The sequence below is a fragment of the Coturnix japonica genome, chromosome 2 (assembly GCF_001577835.2).
Source record: "Coturnix japonica isolate 7356 chromosome 2, Coturnix japonica 2.1, whole genome shotgun sequence".
NCBI lineage: Eukaryota > Metazoa > Chordata > Aves > Galliformes > Phasianidae > Coturnix > Coturnix japonica.
The window spans coordinates 117,106,503-117,128,101 of record NC_029517.1 but is presented as its reverse complement, the minus strand read 5'-3'; the positions used below and the strand labels follow the sequence as shown (position 1 = coordinate 117,128,101).

Here is a 21,599-nt window from a genome sequence, read left to right as displayed (position 1 = left end):
AAAGTGCAGTGTCATTATTTTCATTATGAGATTGCAAATGATTTTGCATTCTGTTCCTTTAATTTCTAGCTAGTAAAAATACTTAGTATGAAAGGAGGCAGAGAGCTACATTAACTCAACAGAATTGAAAGATGATGTTGAATTTCAACCTGTTAGTGGGTTGCTTTAACAAAGCTGTTACTTCTCTATGTTTGACATGTTGGCAAAAGAGTAGCTTTTTTTGTTTGTTTGCTTTTTGTTTTTCAGCTACATAGCATGACTTGATTGATGTGCAGTGACAAACAATTGTCTGTTCTTTAAGGTCATTGTCCTAAAATGCTTGCAGTGATGGTGTGAGATTCTTTCTTTTTTAATATACACAAGTATGCACATCTGTTTGTGCACATGCTCCAGCCTACATCTACAAGTAGGGGGAGGAAGTAGATTGACTGATGTATATCCTTGGTCCTAAGGTCGTATGAATAGAAATACTTATCTGGAAGTAATGAATATTCTTGGAAGCATGAAATGGAATAAAGTAATGAGGTTTTGCCTATCTGTTTACCAAAAAATTTCCAGGAAGAATGCTATGAATAATGTGGTAGAAGGCCAGTTACTTCTGGAATCTGAGAAGTTTTTCACTGGATAATAATTACAGCCTTATAAGCCAGAATTTTCCTTTTTGGATGATCTCTGAACACTTTTTACTTTGATAATGACTTCAGAACAAAAAGTCACTTATATCACTTGTCATATCTGTCAGGAGCTTTTTGAAGACCTATTTCTTCAAAGCGCTATCGAGAGGTTAAAATATGCAATTCTCCCATTTTTTATAATTGTATGTTAACTTGATCCTCACAAAATATGTGGAAACTTCCTCAAATTTGTTATTTATCTGGCATCCTGTTTTCAGAGAGTTTTGTACCCTGGGCCAGTGAATTAAACTTCTACAATAATGTGCAGACAGTTACTTTGATAAATCTGGGTTTTTAAAAAAGATTTTTGTTAAAACACTTTGTAAAATGGTCGTGTGGGAACCTTTTAAACTGTTTTTTCCAGGAAAGCTTAGAACACTTCATGTCTCCTATTGTTCTAATTCAAGGTTAGCTCTAGAATGGAAGCTAGTGTCATTTTTTCTTTAATTCTCAGAAACAGAAATCTTTCTTGAACTCAAACTCTATATTTATCTGTCTTGTAGATATTACTATCCCAACTTTGAAACCCGAACTTTGTATTAGTTTTGAATTGTGAACATTTCTGTGCAAGGTTTCAGGGTACTAAATATTCCACACAACACTTACAATGTTATTTTAATTAGAAAATGCAGTAAGATTTTTTTTTAATGTTATTCTAAGGAAAAAGGATCGATTTAACTAGATTTATTATTAATGCATCATATTGACCACAAGTTACTTTAAATTGCAAGATGGTGATTATTACTATGTTTCTTAAGTGTAGCTGTAGGAGCTACAACTCTATTTGAACCAAACATAAAACCAGGAATATTTGCATACGTATTTTTATTACAGAAAATCAAGAAAAACACATGACAGCATTATTGACCAGAATCCATCAGTTATTGTGCCTACAACTGCTGCAGGTGTAGTAGGAAATTAAAAATTGAAACTTCAGATTAATTCAATACTTGCTTCTCTTTGTAGATTATCGACATAATGGAAGAGACCTCCAAAGTTCAACACTATCAGTGCCAGAACAAGTGATGTCATCTAATCATTGCTCACGATCAGGGTCCCCTCACCGTGGAGATAGTATAGGACGGACAAGATCATGGTCTCCCAGTGTCCCTCCACCACAAAGGTAAATTGTTATTGAAACATGTATAAACTTAAGTGCTATTGATCCTGTAAAAATACTGGAGTCTCCTGACTTTCAAAATGGGAACAAATTGATTAGATCTTACAAAATTGTATAAAGTCAGTAATGTTTTTATTACTTTATATTGATGTCTAGAAATTCACCTGATTTTATGTCTAAAGAAAGAAGAATACATCTCCAGATTTTTATTTTCCTGAGCTATTTAGAAGATGCCTTTTAGTTTCTGATGGTTTGACATTTTCTCATCTCTCTAGCTCATCATTCTCATCATTGGCTGTATTAAATCTTTATGTCTGTGTAGAATTAAGATGCTGGCAATTCCATACTTCCTACCCTTAGAAACTTTCCTTCAACATTTAAAACATCAAAAATAATCTGTCATAGATATGGTTTTATACTGAAAAAAGTCAACTCTTCATTTGGAAAGTTTTTGATAACTTGTAAAACCAAGATCAGGACAGTTCTTCCAAAACCTGACCAATTTGGATAATTACAACTATTTGATTCAATATACTTTTTAAGAAATAATTAAAACTTTATCTGTATGAGTAAGCTTTCTTACGATGAAGCAGAATATAGTTGTCAAGGGGAATGAAGCCTGTGTTCCAGCATTTTTTTGACTAGGTATGGGTAGGTTTCAATTGATGTAATTCAGCTGCAATAAAAGGAATAAGATAATGTATACTGTTCTCATTTAATACTGAAGATTTGGTATGCAGTGTTTCCAGTAAGGTACGTATGTGTATTTCTTTCTTTTACCACCATTCCAATTCTCTTGTGTTCTATGTTTCTTTCTTTCATTTTTGTTCATTCTGCTAGCTTAAGATTTTTTTGTCTGCATATTCTCTTATGTTTTTACTTACCATTTTCCCTAACAAACAGAGACTAAATGTTATCATTTTCAATTAGTGAAGTATTAGGATTCCAAACTATCTCATAGCTAACATGTAGAAAATTTTCTTCTTGAACTCTAAAAGCATACATAAGCACAGCCTTGTTTTAAATGAGACATACTGGTACTTAGATAAACAGTAGACACAGAGGGCCTTTTCTGATATTGGCAGTACTGAATTCAGGTTAAGTAATTGCCTATACTAACTCTGCTGGGGTTATCCCTATTGGATATTTAAGAATCCTTAAGACTTCTTTAAGGATCCCTTCCAACTCAAACAGCTCTATGATGCTACGATACAGACATAAATATGGTCAAAATCCCTTTTCAAAATTCTTTTATTTTCTGTGTGTATTTTAACCAAGCCAGTAATTGTCTTGTCTAACTTGTCAACTTGTCTAACACCACTGAAAAACCTTTTCATTTTATTGCTATTTTGCATATTTGTAGTGTTTACATGAAATATCCCTTGCTTCCCTCACTACAAGAAGAGTCTGAGTTTCTGGAACGATTTCAGAAAAGAGCGATGAAGCTGAGGAAGTGACTAGAAAAGAAGACAGATGAGGAGTGGCTGAGGGAACTAGGGTTGTTTAGTCTGATGAATAGAAAGCTGAGGGGAGATCTCATTGCTCTCTACCAATTTATCAAAGTTTGCAGTGAGGAGGGTGCCAATCTCTTTTATCAAGTGACAAGTGATAAGATAGCAAGGAAATGGTCGCAAGTTGTACCAGGGAAGATCTAGATTAGATTTACTCCATGTATGTTCTGTCAAATGCAAGAAGGTTCGAAAGGAGTAGACATATAAAATGTGAAAACAACTTTCCTTATGTAACAAATTTAATTGGAGAGAAAGTATGTCATTTCTTCTTAAACAGCAAATCTAGCTAACAAAGGCATCTTTAGCAGAGTGAAAGAGAGCTTTATTTGAAGTACAAGAAATACAGTTGTGTAGGATGTTTAAAGGCAGCATGAAATCATAACCTGATATAATAGAGAAATCTAAAGAAGAAATGATTTATTTAGAACAGTAAGCTAAAAGCACAATTTTACTGAAAACTATTTGAGCAGGCAGGATAGAACTGCATTTTCAGGACTAGGGCTGACAGTTTGGTAGTTTGGGCAGGAGTTTTCACTGTGTGTGCAGAAGATGAAAGTCAGGTATTAGGGAAGTTTTGCAAACAAATGACAGGTTGAGAAAGCTTTAAGTCAAAAGAAGGATGGAGGATAAGAAGATAATGCTGTAAACAGAAATGTTTGTTTTTTACTTTTATTTTCATCATCCTTTTTAGAGTGAAAATGTGTATGAAAGTTGCGAAGTAAAGCCATTTTGGCATTCATAATTTTAGTGTAAATAAGGTGGTTAAAACATGTACCGAGAAGGAGTTACAGGCTACATGTTGTAGAGTGGAAGGCAGAATCACAGAATCACAAGGTTGGAAAGGACCTACAAGATCATCCAGTCCAACTGTCCTCCCATACCGCTGCTACCACAAGCCACTGAACCATATCTTGCAGCTCCTCATTCAGATGCCTCTTGAACACTGCCAGGGATGGCAACTCCACCACCTCCCTGTGCAGCCATTCCAGTGCCTGACCACTCTCTGAGAGAAAAAGCTTTTCCTCATGTCTAATCTAAACCTCCTCTGGCACAACTTGTGTCCATTTCCTCGGGTCCTCTTTGTTGCCTGGGAGAAGAGGCCAAGCACCTCCTCATCACAACCTCCCTTCAGGAAGTTGTAGAGTTCAACGAGGTTTCTCCTGAACCTCCTCTTCTCCAGGCTAAACAGTCTCAGCTCCCTGAGAAGCTCCTCATAAGATTTATGCACCAGACCCCTCAGCAGTTTTGTTGCCCTTCTTTGGACATGCTCCAGGGCTTTGATGTCTTTCTTGTACTGAGGGGCCCAAAACTGGACATAACTCGAGGTGTGGCCTCACCAGTGATGAGCACAGGGGAGAAAAACTAAGAAAATGTAGTTGGTAAACTAAACTCTGGGGACTCCAAATCTGTCTAGTTCAAGAGCCCCTAGCACAAGGAGGACATGGAGCTGTTGAAGCAGGTCCATGGGAGGGCCATGAAGATGATCAGGGGGCTGGAGCATCTCTCCTGTGAGGACAGGCTGAAGCAGCCTGGAGAAGTCTCTGAGGACACCTTATAGTGGCCTCCAGTACTTGAAGGGGTCCTACAGGAAAGCTGGGGAGGGTCTTTTTATGAGGGTAGGTAGTGATGATGAGGTAAGGTTTTCAAGTGGAAGAGGTTAGTTTTAGAGTAGATATTATGTAGAAATTCTTTACTATGAGAGTGGTGAGACATTGGAGCAGGTTACAATAAAATTACTAATTACGTGAGTATGAAATTATACAAAAGATAGATCAGGTAAGCCAAATCATTTCCATCATGTTTGCTATCAACTTTCTGTTGTGGTCCATTTCTACCCAGAACTCAGAATCTGCTCTCTTTTATCCCTAGTCGGAATGTGGATCAGGGACCACGAGGGACACGATCTACTGCTGCACATTACAATACCCTGAACCGAATGGAAAGACATCGTGTAATAGATGACCACTACTCCCCAGACAGAGAGAGGTAATTGTCTGACTTATATTAAGCATGGCTGTAGCCTACTCTCATTGGTGTGAAATACTTCAGAGTATCTCTAAAATAGGTAACAAAATTGCTTACCTTTTCCCACAGATGAGCATTTCCCTACTTATTAAGAAAATACATTCAATGTGCACAAGGCTGACAAAACTCTCTCCATAGTGGGAAACTGAAGAAGCTATGATAAATTGTCCGTTTTTTCTTTTATATTGAGAATATTTCTATGTAGTATATTAATGAATTCCTATGAACTTGGTCATTTTTGCTGCTGAATGAAGAGATAATTTGAGCTCATTATTAATGTAATACTCCCATTGCAATTAACAGACATAACAGAAGTATGCTCTAGCACTCCTTTCTTTTCTCAACTTTATGAGCGATTATTATGGCAGTGTGTACTAGAAAGAAATTGGGGTCCTTATGTTTAGAAGCACATCCTACCATGAGTAACAGTTTGATTGATCAAACTTTCAAAACTATAGTGACTTGTATGAGTTTTAATGATACAAAACCAAACTGCAAGATCTAGTTGGTTAAGATAGATAATTTTGCTGGGTTCATGTGGTAGTGCCTTTGTGCAGTTACATAAATATTTCTTTCTCATCTCATTGTCTATGCCAGGAAATCAAAAGAAAAATAATTTTATACATTTAATTCTGAACTTATTCCTCCTTCTAATATTCCAAGCTGAAAATCTGTGCATTTTAGTAAGGCAAATTATAATCAGTCTGATATTATCCCATTTCATAAATGTAAATAGCAAAGGATAATACATGTATGTTTTGCAATTCTAGTGAGTTCTCTGTGGCTAGTATTTGAAATTAATACTTCTACATAATTCTTGCAGATTATTCAAGTGAAATCAAAGCACAGAATTGGTGTTGGAAGCTGTAATACAAATATCTTAAGACATCAGCATTTTTTGTTGACTTTACTGAACTGAAAAGGTGTCTTAAAATAACATTGATTTGATAATCAGTGACTTTAAAGAATGTAAGACAAAATAATCTGAAAAAAATGTATATAATTATATTTTCCTAATTAGATAAGTTAAAAAAAAAAAGAGCACCAAAAATAAAATAAAATACGAATAGCTATTTAAGTGATGTTAAATTGAATTTGTCCAAAAAAGTCAAGTGGACAAAAAATTAAGTTACTGAAAAGCAATGAAATGTCATCCAAAATGTTAACCATATTCATTAGAGGTATAACATAGCAACGCTTCCTTTGAAGTGTTTGGTAATTCTGTTTATGTTGCAGAAAAATATTAGTCATTTGACTGATGAGGCTAGATGATTTTCATATATAATGAAATAACTTAAGGATTCTGAATTGTTTTGGCTAAAATAGGAAAAATGGAACACTTCTGACGAGGGTGATAATAAGTTTTCCTAGGAATATGGTCTAAATTTATCCTCAGAGCCTTTGTATGCTGTATGTAATGTTCTTGGGTTTGTTCGAGTTTGCTAGCTGCCTCCCAGCTATGGAGGCATATGCACAGCAGTGAAAAATAGTCAGGAGTAAAGCAGTACAGTCTTTTCCCATGAATTAATAAAAATATCCCCTGATGAACTGCCTTAGGTTAAACAATGAAAAACTATTTTTTTTTTTTCTTAGAACAATCAGGAAAACAGTGTCATAAAGTTGGAGATGAATGTACTGAATTTTCACATGATCAGTCTCAATGAGTAGATATTTGTTAGGTATGTTCGGAATTGCTGAATGCAGGTGTACGTCATCTGTATTTTCCAAAACACCAAAGTTCTCTCTGATATCCACATGTGATTATCTAGCAAGTCAGGTTGGTGAGTAATTATACCTCTGTTACAGCATATAATCTCTGAAAAATCTTGGTTGTAGGCAACACAAGAGCAGGAAAAGACTAGTCCCAAACATTTATCACGTTTTATTCACACTGTTAACTAATAGTGATTTTATGAATGGAAAGATTATTAAACTTCATATTACCTTACTGAAAATTTGTCTGATACTGTTAAAGTTACATAATAAAATGGATGTGCATACACAGGTCCTTGCAATAACTCTTCAGTAGCATTCATTCTGAAAACTGCTGAAGTCAGTTTTTAGAAGTGTAAAAACTGAACTTCTAAACAAGTTTATAATCTTTCTGCTTGCCATCCTTGTTTTCTTCCATACTTATCTTTGTTAAATAAAATCATATTTTGCTTTCCAAGTGCTCTGATGACTTGTTTCCACAGTCCATTTAACGTTTGGAGATGTTTGTATAAAGGGACTTTTAAAAAGTGCCTTCTTGCAGACATTCTCAGCTGCTATGTTTAAATGTGACTGAATATATATGTAAGAGCATTTGCTGCTTCCTTTCCCGACTATATGTCTAACATAATGGTAGTAAGGCGTAAGGTACTATGCAACTGTATATGAGAAGGTCCAGTGATCTTGAGTCTGATTGCAGTGTAACTGTTCCCTCAAAACCAAATACTGAGAAGTTAGAAGTGAAAATCAAATTATTAAGAAGGCAGGAAGACACAAATTTTTGATTTAGTTGGGGATCATTTTAATGTCAAGCACCAGACTCAACACGTTGTTTTTGATTCATATATTGATTTTGGTTGGCAGGATAAAATTAGAGTTAAAAGTTATATTGATTTCTTTATTACCAAAAAAGTCAGAATTATATTGTGCATTCTGGGTACTCAAACTAGAAGGTCAAGTTACTATCAGACACTCAGAATGTCCCAAAATTTCATATGCCAGCTCTCACATCTCCCTTCTATCTTCAATGCCTTTTATTAAAAAAAAAATAAATCTTACTGATCAGCCCAAGGAGACATTTTTTTCTTTCTCTGCAATTTGATTAAGCCAATTCCTGCTTTTTAATGTTTCTGGATGTTTAGAAAGTTGTAACCAAACTAGTTAGGGTGAATTTGGTAAAAGACAAATTCATACCAGTTTAAAAAAAGTGATCTGTTTGTAATCTTAATAATTTTATGCTTGTTGTGCACTTAATTTGCTGTTTCAGTTGAAGAGATGTTAATAAAAAGGGAGGGACAGTAGTGTTGCCCATCTACTTAGTGTAGTACTTCAAGTAAATTAAAATACATTAGAAAAAATAGATGATTGTAATGGATGATCACAGACATTGATAGAAGTTTCTTGCACCAACCAAATTCATGTAAGCTCTAGTTGTGGGACAGAAAATGTTATTTTTCCTTCAGAATTACTTACAGGCCTTTCAATAAGCACAATTCAGGATGTCAGTGTACCTGTTTGCTCCATTTCCACATAAATACTTGGAAGTCAACACCCCACTCTAATACAGAAGCCAGAGTATTAATTAAATTGTGAGAACTGGACACAGAGAATGAAAATTAATAGCAATAGCAAATGTCCTAATGCCTCTTCTTTACTGTTGAGTGAAATAGCTCAGCACCAAGTTAATCTGTGCTTACACAGTAAGATCACAAAGGAATACATTGGATTGTACAGTGATGCACTACATACGTGTGTGTGCGTTTTCAGGAATCTTTCTAGGACTGTTCTGCTATGTGGAGATTGTTCCTGGAAACTAAATACTAAAATTAGACTATGAGAATCACTCATGTATTTTGTTATCCTCATGATAAGTGTGTGGAAATGGACAAGTAGGTGAGTGATAACAGAAAAAATTATGTCACCACTTTCTATTCACTGAAAAAAATAAATAAAATGGATAATTATAGTGCTTTCTATATCTCTGCAATCGTATTGTCAGATTACTGGAAATCTGTTTTCACCTGAGGCGGGGGAGAAAGTGTGTTTGTGCGTGTCTTTATACAACTGGTCATATTGCAGAAACTATAGTACTTCTTCATCGGGCTTATTTCATTGCTTTAATGTAAATGAGATGAGTTGCTGCTGCAAATTACCCTCTTTGTAGCAAAGTGTATAATTTTGCAGAAATTTTCGAGGCTGCAGGCTAATATTTTCATTTTGCCATACTATTATTTGACATACTTCTGCTGTTGAATGCTGTAATGTAGCAAATGAGGACTCTGTGGTCTAAAAGAAGGTTGAAAAAGAAAAGTATCTTTGAAATCCAGCATCTTTTAAAAGATCTGCAATGTCTAAAATGCAGCCATGTGTCTGTAATCTTCTATTCATTCCTCCCTATATGTACATTGCAGATTGTTATTTTCACAAACAGTTCAAAGATGTTTTTATCTTGTATTCAGTTGTAGAACATTTCTGGACTTGTTTTGCATTGAGGCAATGCAAAGCTTAATGGCAGCAACCAATTGAACCATGATTTTACTATGTTACAGTTTACTTAAAATATGATTTTAAGTGGTTTAGGCTGGGTAGTAGCCAAAGGGATCTTTTCCATATCTTGGTTTTGAACAAGGAGTAGTAGTTAAGTCTCGGGCATCTTTGGTATTTCGTTGTTAACATACTTATAAAAATCTATAGAATTTATCTGAAGCTCAGTACATAAAGTATTAATAAAATCAGAAAAAATAGTGGTTTGTTAAGTGAATGATCAGCATACAGAAAGCATTTATACCTTTTGTGCTGCAATCCAAAATATATATACTACAAAACAGAGTGTGGCCTCTGAGTGTGCATCCTGTCGTATTGTGACCTAAGCAATATCAGTGAGTTTGTCTTCCATACAAATGCATTCCATTCAATTTTCCTCTTTTGTTTACTGAGGATGCATAATTTATTGAAAATATTGTGGTGCATCAAGGAAAACCATTTTCAGAGAAAGAGAAACGTGCTTACATGAGCAATACCTATATTATTATTCCTGCAGCTGGGAATGATGCATCATAAATTATGAAAATACTACAGGCTATTTAGGCTACATATTCTTATTGTGTGATGTATGACTTTTATAATGTGTAGAACTAATTCAGGCTGAGTATTACAGAATCACAGAAATCACAGAGGTTGGGAGGGACCTCTGGAGATCATCTAGTCACTTCAAAAGCAGGTTTTCTACAGTTATTTGTCATGTTGCACTTTTAAGAACATATTATAAGGAATTACATTTTATCAGATAACGTATAGCATTTGCTCTAAAGAAAGAACAGGGAAAATTATAAACAGGTAGCAATGCTGGAGGACCAGGTCAAGCTTAAACTAAAGCCTACTTGTAGTTAGTCTATATAGACAAGACAGACAAGAAAAGTTCTGAGTGGTAAGAAAGCATATGTTAAACTTGCTAAAGGTTATTACATATTAAACTGTATGTATGGTTGCATCTAAATAGCAGTGTATTATGCGCTAAGATTTTGAATTAAAAAACCCAAAATGATTGAATATCACAAATGAAAGTCTTGGAATGTGGTAAGAGCACTAGAGCTTTGTGTTTCTGCAAATAGTGGGACAAAACTTGATACCAGAGATTGGGCGTTTAAGATGACAAAGTGGGGATTTGAAGAGCATTTACTGGTGTTGTTTCATTTGAATATCAGTAGGTGGAAGAAAAAATCTGGGGTGTTCCTTCTTGTGAGCTGTAAGAAATTGCATTTCTCAATAGGAGGAATTAAAAAATTAATGCTCTGTAACACTGCCTGAAGTTGTAGTTTGGTTTAAAGATTTGATTGTAACTATTTTACTATATTGTGTTTGATTTTGAAAGACTATCAAGAAAATTTGTCAACAACTCTCTGGAGAAAGAAAAGGGAAGCAAATGTGAAATGTTAACATTAAACTGCTGTCTACCAGCTGGAAGCACTTAATTGTTTAGTAATGTAATGTTTGCTAAAGTTTTGCAATATTACTTCCAGCATTTCATCTAAATCATTTAAGGGCATTCATGTGAACATAGCCTGTGCGTAGCTACTGTGGTGAAAATAGACTGCTATGCACTTGTTTGCCTCACTTGCACTTATCATAGCTGCTGTGGGGTGGATTCCTACATTGTTCTTCCAGTGGGTGTGAATATATTTTAATGGAAATTTAAGAACATAGTGGAATTATATTCTTCACTGCTTCTCAAAAGCAAAATGACTGCCAGGTTATGGGTAGGCTGGTTCTGATTTTCAAGTCTGGGCACTATTAGAAAGTTTTGTCTCTAATTTTCAAATTAATGTGCCGAGTTGGGCTCCACTGAATTGTGTGTGACTCCTTGTTCTTCTAACAATTTTGTCTGCAAATACACTGTAAGCAAGGACTTAGGTTAGATGCTTTTTATAGTCGCGGCTATAATATTTTGCATTTATTTGGCAAGCAGTGAGCACAAAGATCTGTTGTACTACGTGTCATTATCTTAAAATTCTCATAAAGACTATTTACATGTGGCTGATATATTTTATCCATGTACAGAGGAAAAGATAATATGTGTAGGTAATACAGCTACTTGTAACAATTTGTCTGATTACTAAAACAAAGTAAGACATGAGAAGCAAAAGTAGTGGATAAATGTGAGGTTTTCAGTGTTTCATGTTATATAGGGTAAATATTAAGTAATTTCACCATCAGAAATAATAAGCTCTGGAGCTAGAAATATAGCAGCTGACTGGTAGCATTCCCATTGATGATAGCCTTTCAGACAGACTAGGTAAACCTCTGCCCAATATGTTATATGCACTGGAGTTGTCGCTGCCTTCAAGCAAGGGAACATAACTTCTTGACACTGTTTTCAGAAATACCTTTTTTACCAATCAAAATAATTTAAAAAATCCCAAATTTTAACAATCCATGTACTCCTGTCTCTTAGTGAATTTTCAGAATAAATGCGTGGAACTCTACATAAATTTATATACATGTGTACAATTCTTTTGCAGCCCCTGTGTTTTCAGGTTTTTACGTCTTCTGTGTTGTGAAGTGCACCATTCCTTCTCCATCTCATTGTCTCATTTGTGTTTTTCTTTCTGCCATCTGCTCAGTCATTATGTTACTTTACCTCGTTCCTGGTACACCCAGTCCACAGACCACCATCACAGAGATGCCAGGTATATGTTTTCCACTGTGTGACTCTGTGTGGATAATGCATGTACTTCTATGTACCTACATTTCCACTTCTGCTTTTATCAGTCTCTGTATAGTGGTAGAAAACTTAGAAGTACCCAGTCAGTATCAGCATTCGAATTTCTAACATACTATGTAGACAGGTCTGTAATTGGTGGTATATGAACATGGTGCCATCCGTACATTCTTCCAATATCTTTTTAGAATTCAATAAGGAAAATATTTAAGTCAACAAACACAAATATCTGCCAAGACTGTGAATTTAACATGCAGAATCTTAATACATGTATGGGCTCTGTTAAATGTTGCAAGAGAGAAATCTGGGGTTTGGTACCTGTCTCATAGTCTCAGGCTAAAATACCTTAATGTTTTGGAGTAGCATTTTTTTGCTCTGCTAAATTCACCCGAGTTCCAGCTGAGTATTCTTCTAGTGTTTCTGTTTTCCTTTCTTTTCATATTGTTTTGTCCTTGTTTCACCTTTGTGTTGCTTTTCATTGTGTTCACCCTTTATGTTTTGGCAGCCAGGATCACACAATATATCCTCTTTTTTGTGAAGATGCAATCAGATTACTTCGCTCCCGTAAGATGTGCCGTACCTACTCTGAGGGTGCTTACTATGATCTTGAGAGGTATAATTGATGTGGAGCATATTTTTAATTCTACCCCATATATTGTGTCAGCACTGTGTTTGGTTTCCAAATTAAGAATGTGATCTATGTTTTTATTAATAAACACACTCTGAAGGTGTTTTATGCTTCTCTGTGAACATGCGTGTACCTAAGACTGACTGCTCAAGTCTATGGCAAAATCCTAAGAGAGGCGGAAGAGTTTTATAAAAGTGAATTTCATAAGTTAGGTTATATGGTTGTTCAGTATAAGGGTCTTTGTATAAGCTTTAATATTGCCAGAATTTTCCAAAGTGCTTATAGTGCTTATTATTTTTTTTGAAATAATGAGGAAATGCCTGTCTACCTCAGAGTGCACATAAATTGAGTCTTTCTGAAATCTCATACTTTGTTTACATGAAAAATGGAGTGAAACATACAAGCTTATGTTGCAGATATTTATATAGTACTTATTCTGCAATTAATGAGTACTTGTATACATTCACGATGACTGTGCATGACTACAGACCATCAGTGTTCCTGTTTTTATCTGAAAAGTAGCATATTGAGAATTTAAACCCATAATGATTTCTGTGAAATAATTATGGTTGAAATACAGTGGCTCATAAGATATGAAATATGTTGTGCAGTTCTTGCACTACATATGTAAAAAGTCCTACTGTGATTATGGTATTTTCAGCAAATACTTTTTTGAATATATGTGATGAAATGCACTGATACTTATGCTTTTTCAATAGCTAATTTTAAATACTGTTGCTTACCATAGTTTTTTACTGGCATTTGTACTAGTTTATCTGAACTTGTTTCAGATTGATAGCTGTATCATATACTGCTGATAGCTGGAAGCTACTATCAAATTAGTTTGGGGATCTTGACTTGCAAATCTTCATCTTTGTTTCTGAAGAAATTTGTTTGTCAAAGAAAAAGAAAAAAGAGTAAAATCAACAAAATAAAGAGCAAGATGGGGAGTAAAGTAATCATAAAGATGAAAAAGACAGGATTTCAGCAGTAAGATGGAATACATCTTTTCCAAGGCTTTGTTTAAGTGAAGTCTCATTAGCACTAATATCTCCTTGGTCAGAAAGGACAATCAGATGTTCCCTTTAGAGCAGTATCTTGAGACTCCTTGGGCATAGGAACTGATCCTGGATTGTCTGGTCCTCTTCAATCCAGGCTTCCTGTGTTGTTTTAGTCATCTTTTCAGACATGAGCTACTCTGAGTACCCCATTGTTACTGTCATTTTTCCTAGCTTTTCATCCAGTTAGTCTTTTCTGAGAATGTTTCTGAGAATATTTCTCTAGGTATTAAAGGATCATTTGAAGCATAACATTTATTCAATTTTTCATTTTCCATTGAAGATAGCTAAATATTTTCCTCTTCTTTATGTTTTGGAAATATATGAAAAATTGCTTCTTAGTCAACATTTCCTCTTCTCTCTTCACACTTTTTTCCCATTTTTTCCATGTTTATCTTAAAATATATTATTGTTCTAAGTCAGAGCACTAGTCCCATCTTCTTAGCTCCTTCTACTTAATCAATGTCATAGTGATATCAAGCAGCCACATCTATTCTTGTTTTCTTTCACTTTTTAAAATGTGAAATAACTATTTTCATTTTCCACTATTATCAAAATCTCAAACATTGTTATCTTGCCAAGCATTCACTGAAGAATCTTTCATCTGGGACAGAATTAAATCACTGTGAGTCCACCAGTGTGGATGTCCTGCAGCCAATAGGATATGCAGATGCATCAATCAAAATTTTTTACCTGTTTTGCCCCTTCGTTGCTTATCTGGTAGTCATTCACAGCCACTCATGTACTCTTCTGATCTCAAGTAGCTTTCTGAATTTTCCTTGAAGAGGTAGCTACTTTATACTTGTATTTGTTTCAGTTACTGGCTATCAAATTCAGTAGTCTTTAGTTAGTTAGTTCTAGGATGGATTTCCATTATCAAGAACCTTGATTACTGAATTCATTCTCTGACAGTGTTATTCTGACATTTTTTATGATAGTTCCCTCATTTTGAAGTAGTCTGACTATTTCCCTCCTAATGGAAATGGAGGTTGCATTGACAAGATTCTTGTTCCATCAATTGCCTGAGAAAGACAAGAAGCAGAGACACAGCATCAGTGACTTCGGTGCCATTTGGACTTTCTCAAGAACTCCTTGCAGCTCTGTACCCCACACCAATTTTCCTTGGCTGTTTGATAGTTTGGTAGCACTAGCTAATATCAGTTCATACTGCTAGAACTACTAAGATTGAAAGCATATGAGCCATAGTGGCTGAGCGTGTAGAGCTTTATTTACATTTTTATGTGTATCCCCCAGTTCACAGTTTGCTAGAGTTACGCATGCTGGTTTGTAATTTGACACTGACCCATTCTAAATTGGGTGATGCACACGTGCTCTCAAGAACAGAATGTTCTCAAGATTTTATCTGAGTTGTTTTCTAAATGAAACTATGCTGTTTTCCTACCAATATTAGCAGCTCTTCCTGAAGAAAAATCTGCTGAAAGTATCACAGTATGAAAGTTGTTCTCAGCTTTTCTCTCGCATAGCTCAGATTAGTCACTGAGAACACCACACTCTGTGCTATTTTGTTTTATTTTTGCACTTAAACTTCAAGGTTTCAGTTTGGGAGACAGTTAAAGGTGGCTTCAGCACATTTTGTATGAAATATGCCATTTGTTTCAGGCAAAATTTCTGTTGCATCACTTAAGGAAACAAACTTCTTCCTTTTTGTTTTCTGACTGTCATTTTAGCAGTCAGAAATTTTGTAGCATCCGTATCCAACTCTTGGTGAAATTTCCTTCTTGCTTAAATCCTATTTTCATACTGATACAAATTTTCACTCCTGTGAAATGATCATGTGTTGACCAATGTCATTTGTCCTTAATATGCTGTTATTGGTATCTGAATATATTTTGAAAGTAGAAGTTTAACATTACCTATGTATGGAGAGATACATTCAGAAGATACTGCTGAATGTGTAGTAGATAAACGTGTTCTCTGTTCACTGCTATCCTAAAAGTGCAGTATAGGAAAACATCTTAAAATAAGCACCATTTAAAATGTCTGAAATATCTGTGCTGTTTATTTCATATTCAGGAGGACTAGGCATGAGAGAAGAGTGCCTAATACATATTACGATGACACAACCTATACTCCTGAAAGGTATTTTTATTTCTGTAATAAAAGTAGATAGAGATAAATAACACATTTTTCCTGAAGAATCTAAAATTCTTAACTCATCCAGACTGATGATATCCAAGTTTACAATGCACTATATGCAACATTTTTAAAATACAGACCAGTTAATCTAATCTCCAGAGCTTTAAGTGATGCTTTTTCTTTTAACTCATCATTGCCTTCACTCTGGATTTTTTTTTTCTATTTTTTTTTCTTTTTTTTTTTTCTTTTTTTTTGTGAAGAATAACTGCAGCTTAAGAAAAAAAAAAAAAATAAAATGGTTCATTTTAAGATGTAGGAGGGGAACTGAATAGTACAGAGGAGTTTGGTACAACTGAAAGCTTTCCCTCACTTAACAGCAGTGTATCTCTAATGGCTAACATGTTCAGTCGCGGTGAGTTGTTAGGGGAAAATTTAGAAACCCCAGTTCATTTCTTTTAATATCATGAGTGATGTAAAGTGCTCAACTTTTGACACGTTAACACTAGTATTGACTTAAAAGGGATGAAAAGTTTTCAGGATGATTTTGAGCATTTGCTGTGCTGGAACCAGAAGTGCTGTTTTTCTTCCACATGGTGTATCACAGTGAAACTAATATAACAAAAATCCAAAGTGTAATCTGAAAACTTTTGGAATACAACTGGAAATAGCTATTTGAAAACAGCATTTCATGTTTAGAAGGTTCAAAAAGAAAGAAATGCAAAGAGAGAAGAAAGTTGATTTTCCTATCCCTTTTTAGAATTGGAGCTTTTATATTTCTGTGTATATTTTTAAGTCAGTACGTGATCTCTGTATACAGTATAGGAGCAAGTAAAGCAAGGCACAAAAGATCTGTTTTTATTTCATTACTATGAATACAATAAACTGCAGTTTTGAACCCTTGCTTATGGATTTATTGTGCCTATAAGAAAGCAGTTTTACAAAAAGTTTTTCCTAAAATCCTAGCTAACTGGAGACACAGGCTGCAGTCTTAAGGATGAATACATGCAAAATGTAAAGATACACCTGTCTATGTGCAGCTGTGTTCAAATTTAAATTAAACTAAATATAATCTAAATTACACTGAACTAAATAACTTTCATCTTTTCATTGATCTAGCTACAAATGTTTCAGAAAATATAGAATGAAGAAGAGCAGCTAAATGATATTCATTTATTCTGCATTCTTGCCTTCCCTCAGCATAATGACCCTGAGGTGTGAGATCATGTAGTTAATAAGCATATCTCAAAACTTAAGATTCTGAAACCTGAGAAGTTAAGAAAAAATGAGGTTATACAAGAAATCTTCCATGCATTTGCTATGGTCCCTGGGAACAAATTCATTGAGAACCCCCTGATAAGAATATTCAAGCCATTAAACACTTTTTCCTGCAGAATTTTGCAGAGATTTTTAATAGAGTCAAAGAGAGACTTATATTCAACTTAGGAACACCGTAGTCCCTTGATATTCTCTGAAAATCCCAGTCTTGCTTCTCACCCACTGTTATATTGAAAATCATTGAGCAGCAGGATAACCACAGTTTGAATGCTATACCCTGAAAATCTGGAACTCCAGATGCAGAGTTGAAGCTTAATCAAATATTGGGTGATTTGCACATATTCTAACATAGTGGAGTTAAGGTATCTAAATATGTTATCTCTTGGTGTCTGAAGTCAAAGAATCATTTTTGTCCCACTTTTTTTTTCTCTGTTTTTCTACTTTAAAAGAAAAGGTTTTTTTGATGTTATTTGCAACTCATTTATAATGTGCTGCTGCAATGATTAGGTTACCCATGTAACCTAATGCCTGAAAGAACAATATAAGTATAAAATTTAATTGATTTTCATTGATCTGAGTGAAGTGAGTTTTCTTCTGGTTTTTAAACAACCATGAAAACCAAATGCTTTATCAAAAATCTCCACAATTACTTCTTAATCATTTTAAATACATTGCAGCCATTGAAAAATTGAAGACTTGTGTGCAAAAACGACTTAGATTTCATGGAGCAGAAATTCATGTCTAACCTGACAAAAAAGCTAAAGGTGGAATATATTTAAAAATCTTTAACGAAAAAATAAATTATTATGTTTGGATTTTGTTGTTGTTACTGTTTGTTTTGTTTTTTTAACTTTATGCCTAAGAGATAATATAAAATACTATGGAAATGTTCGGAAAGCTTCACATTTTACTAAGAAGTGGACATGTCAGATAAGTTAGAGTGCTATTAATAATACCTTTGTTTCTTTATAACACTTTTTTATTTTAACTGCATTGTGAAGGTGGTACAATGGTGCAAGTTCATGGGCAGATCATATAGTCAATGGTTCAGCTGAAAATTATGGGTAAGTAAAGAGTGTAGTGTTACAGATGTAGCTAAAATGTACATGTTCTGATCTTTATTATAAGACTTATTTGATTATTGTTCCAAATTTATTCCCAATAAGTACATTTTTCATTATCTCTTTCTTTCTTGACTCAGAATCAAGGTGCATTTATGTGCTCATCTCTTTTTTTTTTTCCAAGATTAAGCTGTTTTATTCAGTAACAAATAGAAAGAGAACATTAATTATGTTTGAACTATTTTTAAAATATGTTCTCACTGTTAAGGACTGCTTTAATGAAAATGGGCTATTTGAGTGATAATACCTGCCTACATTTGTACTGCTGGGATATGTGCCTTTGAGGCCTAAATACCTTTTAGCTTTAGAAGCAGTCCCAGATCTAACTGTCTAACCTGTCTCTCGATGTGATTGATGCATAACCCAAGTAAAGCTCTGTGCACATTAAACCCTTCAGTTCTTCCCAGCTGTACTTGGCTCCTGATCAAAGGATCACACATCTTGCTCACAGAAACTTATGCTTTGATTTTATCCTCGTTTTCTTTTCACTCTTAAAACATTTTTCTTCATCTTTATTTTTACCTATTTCCTTTGTCGAGTGTGCAGAGCTTGCTTCTTTCTGCCTTTCTATATCTCATAAGATATACTATGCCAGGGATATATTTTAGCTGACTAAAATAAATGTATGATTTCAATCCAAGTTTCTGATAATTGGAACATTCTTAAGTGAAACTCCCACTGATTTGCTGGGAAGTTTTCCTTAAGGAAATTTAATTGGAGCTACAGAACTCAAAATCATCTGTTGTGTAATTGCACAACATAGTAATTTATACTGGTATCTCAAAAGCTGCAGGTTTGTGTATACAAATAATAAGATGAAAATTGTGCATGGATATTTAACTAATTCTATGCCTTGGGTTACTTTTTGCAGTAAATTTAATATTAAACCCACTTTTACTTTTGCATTACTTTTTATTCTTTTGTGATGATACAAGTCAATATAATTGCAGATTGGTACCTGAAGCAGATAATTGGAAAGCTCTTAGGCTATACTCAGTTGCATAAAATAAGCCATATAAGATGATACTGAATAGTGAAAATAAAGCCTATACCCAGGGGATTGCTTATAGTTAACTGGTACTCCTAAGATTATTTAAATAAAAGTGTGATTCATATTTGTCTAATAGATTTTGCAAATACAATGACTCTGTTTAAGGAATTCAGAGAGTAAAGGATAATGTGACTTTTTTGACTTATGACTTACAAGTTGGGGTAAAAACAGCACTTTCAGTGCAAATTTCTCTTCTCTTTAGATGGATTTACAATCATCTTTTGTCTATACATTAGTGCAGCCACAGAGTGTAACACAGGAGCGTATTTCTTTACTAACGCTTTGAACCACAGTTGCCCTATTCGCTAGCTTTTCAGTTTTGAGTTTCTTCAACATACAGTCTATTTGAGCTTACGGCAAGGACCATGTGTAGTAGTTCTCCATGGGAAGGGGCACAAGCCACCTGAAAACTGCAACACTTTTGTGCTTGCTTGTGGTAGCCATGTTAAATAGTTTTAGTATACTGGTCCTAGATTTAGTACAGAAAGCATGTAACATAGCTAAGTATCAAATTAAAAACAGATCTGAAAGTTGAAAAATGAATTATTTTTATGCTCTCTGTCTCAATTTAAATTTAGCTACAAAATGCTGTGGGAAAAGGAATAAATTATAAGAACGTTTGCTGTGAATTAATATGGTTTACACTATAAATGCCCACTACATATAAGGCATATAGCACAGATTTAGTAGAATAAGGACTACTGAAATGGATCAAATTCTATTCACATTTATAGATATATGCAAGACTTTTTGTGGTAACAGCATGTTATTTTGCTCATATATGATTTAAGTGCTTTAAAGATAGATAACTTACATAACTGCTTCTCTTGATTTCTCTGATGGAAATTGTGGCTTTATCAAGTGACAAAATGCTTTTTGTCTTCACGGAGGTCAGAGTTAGGGATTATTGACAGAAGTTAAGCGTACAGATAAACATACATCTATATTATTAAGACTAATTTGAGATCCTTATTAAATGTTTGCCACGTTTCTGGTCTAAAACGTTACTGTAAAAAACAAACAAACAAAAAACCTACTCTTTGTGGTAGCCTGAGTGTGCCAGGTACAAATCGAGGTAAACTGAAGAGATGAGAAGTAAAACCAGTCATCAAGGACAAGTGCTTTAGAAATTCTACATTTAGTCCTGCAAAGCAGAAGGGCAAATTAAGACACATGCTTGATTTTAAGGATACATTTAATTCACTAAGTCTGCAGTCTAAGCGCTCTGCCGAGCTGCTTTTGAACATTCCAGGTTTACTGCAAAACTTTTCTATGCATTGTCCTCAATACCACTTCCTCTTCTGCGAAGAAAGAGGTGTTCATCCGAACCTTAGAGTATTTCTATTTGTGTTCATCTGTTATTATCACACATTCAAGTTGAGTGGCTGAAATATTTTTATTCCAAAATGGGGAAAAATATGTCAGAAAGTTACAAAGCTTACCTAAACTTTGGAATATTTCTAATATAGTTATTAAAATTTAAGTTAATATATTGGAGAAAGTTGCATCAATAATATTCTATTATAGAATTGATCTAGATGGGCACCGGGAAGGAACGGAATTTCAGCTCTCTCAGAGAAACTTAAGTTCACAACTTTTAATTGTTCACCATATTATCATAATCATATTTCAGTGAATCTTCTTCTGGAGATAAGATAGATACATATGGGAGTTACCTGTTTTCTGCAGTGTGATTCTTCAGTTTGTCTCAACTGAGGATCTATGTTAAAGATACTAACAGCTGTTAAAAGTACTGTTAAAAGTACCTGACAATATAGAATAAAAGTATTAATTAAATAAATTAAACTGCTCTATACATTCCATAATTCTGACATAATACAAAAATAAGAAAAGAAATTAATATGCAAAATTTAACCAAATGAACTGAATAAATCAGTAAGACATAAGGTAGCCTATACACCACTTGCATTCTTTCATCCACCAGTCTGTAAAGAAATACCAACATGGAAGGTTCTGTTTTTGAGAAATTATGTCTTAATGTATGTTTAAAAATCTATTGATGAGGAAACATATTATGAAGAGTAAACCTATATAGATATAGCTCTATGTGGTTTCTTTAAGCATTTTAGTGTTTGTGTCATGCCCTTGTG

The 21,599-nt window shown here is 34.3% G+C and overlaps 1 protein-coding gene and 1 long non-coding RNA gene across 51 annotated transcripts in view; both read left to right on the top strand.

The window, feature by feature from the left end:
• RIMS2 (regulating synaptic membrane exocytosis 2) overlaps positions 1–21,599 on the top strand; it is a 409,122-nt gene that overhangs the window by 266,997 nt on the left and 120,526 nt on the right. For all 50 annotated transcript variants that reach the window (XM_032442841.1, XM_032442835.1, XM_032442828.1 and 47 more), the window contains 2 exons: positions 1,641–1,797; positions 5,175–5,291. In XM_032442841.1, the coding sequence (XP_032298732.1) occupies positions 1,641–1,797; positions 5,175–5,291 (274 nt within the window). The remainder of the gene's footprint in view (positions 1–1,640; positions 1,798–5,174; positions 5,292–21,599) is intronic.
• Positions 12,770–18,384, top strand: LOC116652988. Its single transcript, XR_004306283.1, has 3 exons — positions 12,770–12,871; positions 15,979–16,044; positions 18,318–18,384. It is a non-coding gene; the product is annotated as an uncharacterized LOC116652988 (long non-coding RNA).